The sequence below is a fragment of the Hordeum vulgare genome, chromosome 5H (genome assembly GCF_904849725.1).
Source record: "Hordeum vulgare subsp. vulgare chromosome 5H, MorexV3_pseudomolecules_assembly, whole genome shotgun sequence".
Lineage (NCBI taxonomy): Eukaryota > Viridiplantae > Streptophyta > Magnoliopsida > Poales > Poaceae > Hordeum > Hordeum vulgare.
In genome coordinates, this window is record NC_058522.1 from 372,366,483 (window position 1) to 372,376,950 (window position 10,468).

General features: G+C 47.0%; 2 protein-coding genes across 5 annotated transcripts; one reads left to right on the forward strand and one right to left on the reverse strand.

Moving 5' to 3' along the window:
* Positions 1-271: 271 nt before the first annotated feature.
* Positions 272-1,091, forward strand: LOC123396049. Its single transcript, XM_045091082.1, has one exon. The coding sequence runs from the start codon at positions 596-598 to the stop codon at positions 908-910; it is 315 nt and encodes a 104-aa protein (XP_044947017.1). The 5' UTR covers positions 272-595; the 3' UTR covers positions 911-1,091.
* A 904-nt stretch (positions 1,092-1,995) lies between these two features.
* On the reverse strand, positions 1,996-7,797 carry LOC123451761 (protein EMSY-LIKE 3-like). 4 transcript variants are annotated; one of them, XM_045128297.1, is made up of 11 exons: positions 7,692-7,797; positions 7,484-7,584; positions 5,118-5,365; positions 4,908-5,017; positions 4,568-4,814; positions 4,258-4,479; positions 4,116-4,184; positions 3,076-3,318; positions 2,938-3,006; positions 2,803-2,866; positions 1,996-2,416 (listed from the first exon to the last, which is right to left on the reverse strand). In XM_045128297.1, the coding sequence occupies exons 2-11, from the start codon at positions 7,509-7,511 to the stop codon at positions 2,301-2,303; spliced, it is 1,416 nt and encodes a 471-aa protein (XP_044984232.1). In that variant the 5' UTR covers positions 7,512-7,584; positions 7,692-7,797; the 3' UTR covers positions 1,996-2,300. The 4 variants fall into 4 exon arrangements, with proteins under 4 accessions (XP_044984232.1, XP_044984231.1, XP_044984233.1 ...); XM_045128296.1 differs by having other exon boundaries at positions 4,258-4,485; XM_045128298.1 differs by lacking the exon at positions 4,116-4,184 and having other exon boundaries at positions 4,258-4,485.
* Positions 7,798-10,468: the final 2,671 nt, after the last annotated feature.

Below are 10,468 nucleotides of genomic sequence, written 5' to 3' on the forward strand. Positions count from 1 at the left end.
GAGAAAGGAAACCAGCGCGGGCTGAAATGTCCCTCTCGCCAACCGCTTAGGCCAGCGAGACGGGGGCGAAAACTGTGTATTAGCGGATTGGAGGGGTACTATTATCACGTCCTTTAAAAAAAATTGAAGAATCAACCACGTTTACGAAATCTATTCGGGGGTACTTTCTCACTGCAAAACTGTAGAATAACGGTTATTTTATAGGTCCGCGAGAGATAAGGGGTGTGCTAGAGTTGCTTTAATGGCGGTAGCGATAGCGGAAGCAGAGCCGGTTCATGTTATTTTCGTGAATCGATTCGTGTTAATCCCAGACGCCATAGGATGCATGGACAGCAGCTTCCCAGAATAGGCAGGCGGTGCAGCACTGTGCGTGCCGACCTGGGAGGGCACGTGTCCGCCGTCGGTCCACCCACATTCATGTACGCCTGAGCTCCCAGCTTCAAATCATTCAGCAAACACATACATACGGCCACCATAGAACATAAACCAGGCCTATAAATTCGTACCGGCCGGCCATAGCAGTCACGACGAACCAGCAAGACAGCTGCTAGATCATCACAAGAAAGAAACCTGTAGCACCGAGCTAGGTGCGCGGATGCAGGGCGGGGAGAGCGCGCTGGGCGCGGCCAAGGAGGCGGGGGCGAACCTGGGCGCGTCGGCGTGGGCGGGCAAGGAGAAGACCATGGCCGTGGTGCAGGAGACGGTGGACAAGGCCAAGGCGCACGACGACCCGGCGGCGCAGGCGGAGGCCGAGGCCAGGAAGGAGGAGCGGGTCCTCGAGGTGGAGGCCGCCAAGCAGGACGCCTACCGCCACAACGCCGCCGTCGCCAAGGACGGCCGCGCCGCCGCCGTCGCCGCCGACCAGAAGGAGGCCGTCGCCGCCGACGAGGAGGCGGCCGTCTCCGCCTGACAACCATGTCCGAAACCGAATCCTCATGTCGGAGATGAGATTGCTTTTATTCGATCGAGTGTATATATTGTATTTGTATTGTTTTGAGTGCTTGCGTACATGTTGTGAGAAGAGCTATTATTATTGGAGTTGGAGATAAGATAAGATTGCTTTGAACGTGCAATACGATGTGATTTCTTCACCTCACTGTTCCTACTCTACTTAGTGGTGAATCGGCAAGCTGTTTTTCTCTAAAATCTACTCCCTCCAAATCTACTCCCTCCGTTCTTAAATATAAGTCTTTTTAAAAATTTCACTATATGACTATATACGGATGTATTTAGACATACTTTAGAATATAGATTCACTCATTTTGCTTTGTACGTAGTCTCTTAGTGAAATCTTTTAAAAAGAATTATATTTAAAAACGGAGGGAGTAAAAGAAGAGGGAGAAGAAATCGGTGGCGTTCCCAAATTGATTCGTTATTATTGGGGGCAGACCATCGATCTGATCTGCATGCAATGCTACCGGGCAGATTCGGGTCCAGCCGCTCAGGAACTCGTGGCACCCATCACAGCTGTCGCTCTACATGGCCTCCCAGCTCATCTCACAAGCCAGCGACTGCAGGTCGGCAGCTGAAGCATATACCAGCTAGGTCCATTGTGCTCAAAAAACACACATAAATGACGAAAACAACCGTACTACACTCATAAAATTATTCCCTATAAAAAGGAGTCCTGGCAGGCTTTTTTTTCTACAGGACAGAAGGAAACCTCACATAATTTTTCAAAACTTTTCAGATGGCTCTCCTTTGTACGCTGATTGCATCAGCATAGTACTAGAATTCGTATTTAGATCGACAGCCAAATTGGTTTGGTCCGTATACTCGCTCTTCAGACAGACTAATGCTTATTTTAGCTTCAGTTGTTTGCTTCACATTTTCATTCCGAATAACTTAGATATATCAATTAAAAGAGATTGCCATTCCTTATAAAGACTTGTTTACTTCGACATAGCATACCATATGCTGGCATTCAACCCATTACCAGGCTATGATTATGCAAATATAGCCTAGTAATGTGTACTCTAACATAACCACTGTAAATTCCAGAATAATGAAGAGGTTAGCAAAGTTTCAAAAACAAGAGTCCAACAAATGTCCAGGTCTAATTAATCACCATTGCACTATCACTTGTGCAATAACAAGAAGCACAATAGCTCCGCAGAGCAGCAGCTTTACAACACGTTAAGCAGTTCTACCCAAAAAGAAAGAAGAGAACAAAAACTGACCGTCTCTCAAGACCAGGTGGTTTCAACCTATGGCTAAGTTTTAAATAAACATTAGCAATAAGATTTTACAACAGGACAGGCTTTCTAATCAATTTGTGTATACATGTTCCGGCAATCCGTCTATGTGGCAGCGCCCCCAACCATGTGATCGCCATCAACACCCATAGCATCTGCATAGTTTGCTTGATGCTGGTGACCACCATATGGCCCCATCCTTCGGCCACGGTTGCGCTCATCTGTTCCCACCAAAACATGACAGGGCATTGCAATTACTACACAGCTACAAGGCATGTTCCAATTCATAAAAAAATCATGTTTGCTGTGTGGAACGTCACAATCTTGTAACCGCTAGGCATAAAGGATAGATAGATAGGCCTCATATCTCCCAAGCATATTCTAGGAAACTGTCCATTGTGTTACAAGGAAACTACCTCTCGAAAGTGGGAATTGGGTATAATTACATACTGGTTAGTGAATACATGGCAAAATGGTATACAGACATGACATCTGAAACTGCTCCCCTGATCAGGGTAGTCATCCTAAATTGGAAATTGCCTGGGTTGTTATCTGTGACATTAGAAAGGTCCTCCCATTTTGCAACAAGCAATGATTTAGTATTTACCACTTTCGCCATCAGATGCCTCAGCAAGCCTGGCTATCGCATCAATCAACGACTGTTCTTGCTCCTGCAAGCATTGCTGGTTAGTCAAAACCAAGGGCCTCCTCATAGAATATATGTATGTATATTCCAGCATACCTTCAGCGCTTTCTTTGCCTTGTCTACCTCCAAAGGATCCGGATGACTAACACTGAAGACCCTCTCCACCTACGTGAGATGCACAAGGTTAGTATATCTTCGTGATCAGAGAAGCTAGTAAACTTTCTTCAAACTAACCTCTTTTATCAGGCTTTCAGTGTGAAGTATATCAATGTCATCAGAACTTCTCTTCCCAACGCCATTTTGCGAACGTGGAAAGTCTTTCTTTGACACGTTCTTTTGGAATCCTCTCCCCCTACCTGTACCTGGTGTGGGCATACCACGGCTAGCTGACTTCTTACCCCCGCTACCTGGACCACCACGACCCCCCTGATATAATCCTGGGTCCTCGCCTTGCCATATTATGTCTTCTGGTTTTATCTGTAGTCAGAGCCCAAGGAATTGTCAGCAAAGTCCATCAAACAGAAAAGTTCAGATGACATTAGTCATCAGGCGGTTCTGAGCACACATTGGGACATGTGCAAGATACAATAATAATGGCAAATGCTACCAGAGGACATTAGCCAAACGGATGGTATTTATTTCACATTCGAGTCTAAACATCTTTACATATGTACCAATGATCCTCATGACTGAATCAAGGTACCAGGTTATGTCCTCTAGAAATTCGACGCAGTTCTCAAGGATAATTGTCGACGTCAAAAACTGTTAACAAAATGTTCACCCAACATTTGGCAAGGAAATGGAATGAAACACTAACTGGAAAGTACTCCTGCGCAGAACACTAGTGGCAATGGAAACACCAATATCAAATGGCCATAATTCCATAAACATAAAGTTGGCACTCTTTGCTACACGGTAGGGTCAATAGGCCAGTTACTTATCCCAATAGATCAGTTACATTACCTTAGCTCACTAATACAGGCCCATTTGACACAAGAATGATGTGTGGGTCTACATCACATGGCCAAGTTGGCGATTTAACAACAGCTAAAATTGACTTGGTACATATTAAGAGTCAAAAGATCACGATGTTCTCTCCCATGTTCCCTGGTAATTTTGTTGTGAGAGCTAACCCTGACTAACCATGCAATCTTATTCCTCATCATGCTTGTACCTTAACTGCTTTTTTCTAAGTCCAATATCAAAGAAAGGAAAACACCAAGCATAAAAATGTGAAGAACTATCAGAATGTCCACATAAAAAAGATCATGTACCTCTTTAAAATCAACCCACTCCCAGGTCTCATTAGCTGTATTTATGTCATAAACTAGCGCATAAACGTCCTGCAATGGAATCCCTCAGAAAATCTGGGGCTTGGATTAACAAAACTGTAATCCTAATTAGCTAAAAGCACACCTTTTCCGCATTGTAATCAGTTATAGTGGCTTCATAGAAATTATTATCTTCAGGCCACCGAGACATGACTTTACGGCCAATTAAAGGATTAAGATGATGCTGTCCTTGAGAAGGTTCAGGAGCAGCAGGGCGACCAGGAAAGTTTCTGTTCATATGTGGCCCCCTTCCGCTGGGACCTGCTGAAGGTGGCATAGATTTGACTGCAGAACCCCCTGGTATCTTCTGGCCCTTGGAAGCACATGAAATTCCATCAAAGAAATAGGAGAAAAGTTTGCTTCATGACAGAACAAGCCATCAAATATGTGCTTACTGGTTTCATCTTTTTGCCTTTAGTGCCTGGCGGAAATCCCTTTTTAGCTGCTGAAGATGAAGGTTGTGTTGGTGTAGCCATCTGCTGTGGATGCATAACAGGAGACGGTATAGGTATGGGAGGAACGGATTGAGACGTCTTTTGCCTCTTACGGCCTGAGGTGGTAGGGCTAGGCGCCGGGTCATGATGTATAGGCTGAGGATTGTTGGGTAAGCTTGCCTGAAGACCTCCTGTTGATCTCCATTCCCTTAATTTGAATCAAGGCAGAAATTTAGAGTGATGGGAACAGAAAACATAACAACATTGTAGTGAATACCACAAATATTTATCTATATCTGACCTTATGCTGCGGATAATATCATCACCATTGACCCTGTTTAGCACTTCCCTGTGTTCTTTGTCAGATACCCTTAGCTCCTTCCTAAGTTCGGTAATCAGACCCTCCTTCTCCTAAAAAAGGCAAAGTTGATCTAAGGTCAGCTTTGAAAAATAACATATAAATTTAAACACGAACACCTGAATGAACAGGGACGGGTCTAGCAGTACCAACCCATGTGAGGGCATCAGACTGAGCTTTAAAAGCACGCAGAACTGCACAATATGCTTCTTGCTCAAGCTGTTGAATTTGGGTTTCCATATCGGTCTGAGCTCTAGGGTATGAGCTGGCAGGAGCAATAGCCCTTCCATTACCGCTGACAGGAACAACAGCTCTGCCATTACCACTGGCACGCCCACTGCCTCTTATACTCCTATTATTCGGATTATTCGGATATGGTGGTGGAAGGTCATCATCAGTTCCTGTAAACCACACACAAGTTTAGGAACCAGCACTTAGTGCAAGTTGTAGAGCTGTTCATATACCAGCTTCGCAACAGGAAAAAAAAACACATTTGCTGACATAATAGCAGAGAGTATTTCACATTGTTCTTATGAATATGACAAATAAAACTGGCCTGTAATGTTCAAAGAAATAACATAAATGGAATTGAAAAGGATGCGGTTCACTAAGTCCAACAAACCTTAGTAATGTGCCACAAAGGTAGATATATATATATATGAATGATGGTTGCATTTCTTTATGTTCATGATTTATTTGATAACATGTTCCTTGAATAATAAATATCAATAAATGTTGCTGGTTACTGTAATCTGATCCTTAGTTGATAGACATGCAAGGACAGGTGTTGGTTGATGACCATGTTTCACAGGTCATAGATACGGAGATATTAAACCAGTAATCAGGACAAATGTTAAAAGAACATAGGGTTGGATCAAACCACCATGACACGTCAATATAACATTGTCTTATTCATGTCATTGGTTAGTGTAATATACAATGTGCATACTATATACTAGACTTGAGATTGTCGCAACTTCTCAAGCAGTGGAATCTAGAATGGCTTACTTACGGGTTACCAAACACTATTCCATAACTGTGCAGTCTCGAAGTGACTTCGGGTTGGTCGATAAGCATGTTGTGGGACACAGTCAACCAAGATGGACTTTGTGTCTCCGTACAACTAGAAGGATATCTTTGTGCCCTCGAGTTATCAGGTCCGGTTAAAGAGTCGCACTGTACAGGGATTCTGAGACACATGGTTGAGGAAAAGGTGTGCGAGCTATCCAAACAAGGATGACACATATTCGTCTTGGATTCGACCAATATCAAAAGGGGAAATGCATATAACTGCACACTGAGTGTTCACCCGATATGATCTTTATGTATACTTGGAAGTTAGCACATCCTACTAGGGGTACATGAACCTAAAAAATGTTGCACGTTTGGCAAGAACATGATCCAAACAAAGATGCAAATTATATACAGGGGTCTTCTCCGTGTGCTATTTCGCCCATACTTAGAAGGATTTCGTGGTATTTCAAGAAAACTGAGGGAATTTTGGGCATTCAAATCACCTGAGCTATCCATCCACGCTGGGCATGGAGTATATATGAACAATCAAGGCAGCATGCAGAAGAAAGAGGGGCCCCCACATGTATGAGGGTTTCACATGGGCAGGCTGACTAGGGCTCTTCTCGGTGTGCTATTTTGTCCATACTTCTAAGGATGTCATGGTAGTTCCCCCGAGCCATCCATCCACCATCGCCTAGATAGCCGTTACCAAGCGAAACGTGGTGTTATTACCCCCAAGTGTGGATACCTTGGAGGGGTTGCTGGCTAGATATTGCGATGCTACAGCAATCCTCTATTTCCTAGATGAACCACTAGAAGGTAGTAGGACTGCTGCCACGATAATGTGCTTTATCGACACTGCTGCTATTACTATCACTATGCGTCTCTTGTATAATCCTGTGGACTATAACTTGGGAGTGGTTCCGTATAAGGTTTTTGAAATTATGGTAAAGCACGCTGTTATAAGCATGGAATGTTCTTCAAGGAGAAATATGGGTCCCTTGTACTTCATTTTGTTCTTCAAGGAGTAATCTCTATGGAACTATCAGTGTAGGCGGTGGTGCAAAGCATAATTAGTTATGCAATCGATGTCTAGGACACCCAGTCAGGGCCTAAACACATTCGAACTACAGGGAACAGTCGCAAATGGTACAAAGTTCAACGCCCATATATACCCACGGAGACTTGAGCCGGAATGGCCATAAAACCCTACCCGTGTGCAAAGCTCCGATATTTCCCCACGCAAGCCCAAGGTAACCCTAACGCTAGCCTGTCATCACGCAATCTCAGACCTGGCTCGAACCCGCAAGAATTTGCACCCAAAAACCTTACCAGGCGCCCCAAAAACGCGACCTTTGGCTCCCCCGACAGACAAAACCCATATCCCTCCCCGAGAAATCCACGTCAAGTAGCAAGCAGCTCAAGCAAGCAAGAACCCTAGAATTCGAAACCCTAGCTAGCACGGGGTAGCCGAGCCGGGCAGCCCCGCCCAAGCCCCAACTCACCGCTGCTGTCCGAGGGGCCGTACTCCATGGCTCGGCTCGGCGCGGCGCGGCCACCCCGGGGGAGACGCGCACGAGCTCCGGGCGATTTTTTTTGTCAGGACCTGCAACCACGCGAGGAACGGGAGTCAGCCCTCGCCACTGCGACGCCGAACGCGGGGCCCCCGGGCGGCGGGCGCCCCAGGCGGCCGCGGATCCGAGGGCGGCTCACCTCCGGCGCGCGTGGAGGCGGCGGAATCCGGCGAGATTTGGGGGGAGGCGAGGTGGTGGTCCGACCGAGTGGGGAAGAGGAGGCACTACTGCCAAGTATGGGGGCAAAAAAAACACGGGGGTCGAAGAGAGAGAAGACTATACACGAGGGGGCAAAAGAGAAATTTGACGGACGTGTCGCGGATCTTCTACGCGTGGACAATCAACGGCTTAATGTAGTCGTCGCTCACTCACTCACTCACTCATCTTGCCGTCTAATCAGACATATTGATGACATGATATGGTATTAAATGAGAAAAACAGAAATGATAATAGTATTAGGCTGCTCATAGTGGAGAGTAACATATAGTAGTACCATGCATATGTTACTATTGTATGATACTACATTTATAGTGCATAGTAACATAAACTAGTATCATAGGTGATCTCATTTATTGACATGCATGACACATAGTAGCATAGCATTTAACATGTTACGGTATCTACCTATGTTACTCTAATCCTCTCTCTCTTCTTTAATTACTTGTCACATCATCATGTTTGCTAGTCCCAAGACTATGTTTGTCACAGGCCGAGACAAACGCCCCAGAAGATTCCCCTTTATTTCCGTTTTCGTCGTGTGGTTAGTTTTATTTGTTGCATCATCATTTAGTTTGCATCACGCGTCATGCATCATCTCCGTCATCTCTTGTGTGATTGCTTCCCTTGTTGTGTGTATTTTATTTTTCCCTCTTCTCCTAGCCACTCCTGATCCTTTCTTTCTTTTTCCCTTTGCTTTCATTTATTTGAGTTGCAGATTTAAGTGCTCAAATAAGTGTTTCGGTTGAGCCCATAAATACTATCTATTGTATAGGGTCACCATCTAAAATATCAGTCCATTTGGTGTTGGTTTGGTTATGGTTTAAATTTAGGCAAGTTCGAAATATATTCAAAACTTGTCCGAATTTATGTTCGGTAAAAATCCCCAAACTATTTTTATTAAATCCCCCATATTTTTCTGGCCCCGGGAAAATTTCTCTCTTGTTGGAATTCCAACTTCTTCCCTTGTTTTCTTACTTTGCAAGTTGCTGTAAAGGAAAAGATTTTAAAAGAAAACAAGCAAAAGAGGGAAAGAGGAGGAGCCCAGCTGGAGCCTCCCGCGGCCCAAGGCCCAACCGGGTTCCCCGCTAGCCCTAGCGACAGGGATCAGGAGAGCCTCGCTCGATCCCTTTCCTCCCGTCAACGCCGTCGTCCTCCCCTCATCTCCCTCCTCGAGCCCCTCCCAGGCTCGATCCCCTCCTCCCGTTCCCTCCTCCTGTTCCCTAGCCTGATTCCCCTCTCTATGTTTCCTCGCTCGCGCCGAAGGAGCTCTCTGTCGTGGCGACCTCGTCCGTGTTCGCCTTCCCCGAGATGCGCCCCGCCTGCGCCGTGGCCTGCTGCCGCCTGTCGAAGGAGTTGCTCCCCCGTCGACCTCGTCTGTTCTCGCCTTGCCTCGCCATGGACGCATGCCGCAGCCTCCAGAAGCTTCCACGTCGGATGCTCGCCCCGCCGCCTGCTGCTGCGTCGCCCTGCGGCAAGGAGCCCGCCGCCGACTCCCTGCCGAAAACGAGCACGCCATCGCCGCTGGTCATGGCCGACCCGAGCGCCGCCTCTCCGTTCCCCTCGCCTCGAGCTGCTGCTGTCGCCGCTTGCCGCTGATGTTGCGTGCTTGCTGTGCCGTGGCATGCTTGATGTGCCTTGTTGCCCATGTCGCTGCTTGCTAGGGTGTTGTAGTTGCGCTAGTTAGTTTGCTGCAGTTTGCTTGCTTGGCATGCTTGCTGTGCCTGACGTTGTAGGCTGCTGTTGTTTGCGCGTTGCGTGTCTAGCCATTTGCTAGCTTGCTGCTGCTAGGTTAGTTGCTTGCCTGTTGCTGTTGCCGCTTTACCTTGTCGTGGCCGATTGCTGTTGCTGCTGCCGAGCTAGCTTGTCGTGCCTTGCTGCCATGTTGCTAGTGTTGCTGCGTGCTCTTGCTAGTTGCTGTGCTAGATAGCTGTTGCTGATTGCTTGTGTTGTTGCTGATTGCCTGTAGCTGCTGCTAGCTGAGCCGCTTGCTGTTGCTGTAGTTAGTTGTTGTGCTAGCTGTTGTTAGCTGCTGCTTGCCGAGGTTGCTGCTAGACTAGTTGTTGTTGCCGCTTGCCGTCGTCGCATGCACCATCCCCTCCTTCATGGAACCGACAAATTCGCCGAGCACCACCACGTTCTCGACGACCCCCGGAACGTGTTCGACTACCGACGTCGAAGACCCGAGAACCACAACGCCGAGCGAACGACTACCGTCGACGAGACCGGTACCACGACTTCCACGACGTCCACGACGACCGTTGTTCCCCTTCACCGAACCGAACCGCTCCGATTCGCACGCGTCGAAGGTATAACGATGAGACGTTGTCGTGACCGTGTGCATGTGATGTATGAGTTGAATGTATGATGCACCGTATGTTGCCCGTGGCACGTTGTGTTCCTCTTTCGTTGTGCCCTCGACACATGGGAACCCGGTAATCGGGATCACCCCATCTTTATTTAGCGTTCCCGCACGCGCTCCCTATTTGTTGGCACGTTATCTCGATGAGTTATCGGGATAGGAACGTTGTCGTGGCATCGTTTCCGTGTTGCCGCCATGGTTCCCTCTCGCTCGCCGTGGCGACACTTGTTTCTTTCTCTTCTTGCCGTGATGTTTGAACTCGCATGCATGACGCATACATGGCATGATATCTTGTGTTGCATGTTCTTGTGCCGTAGCTCCGTTCTATGTTTCGCGAG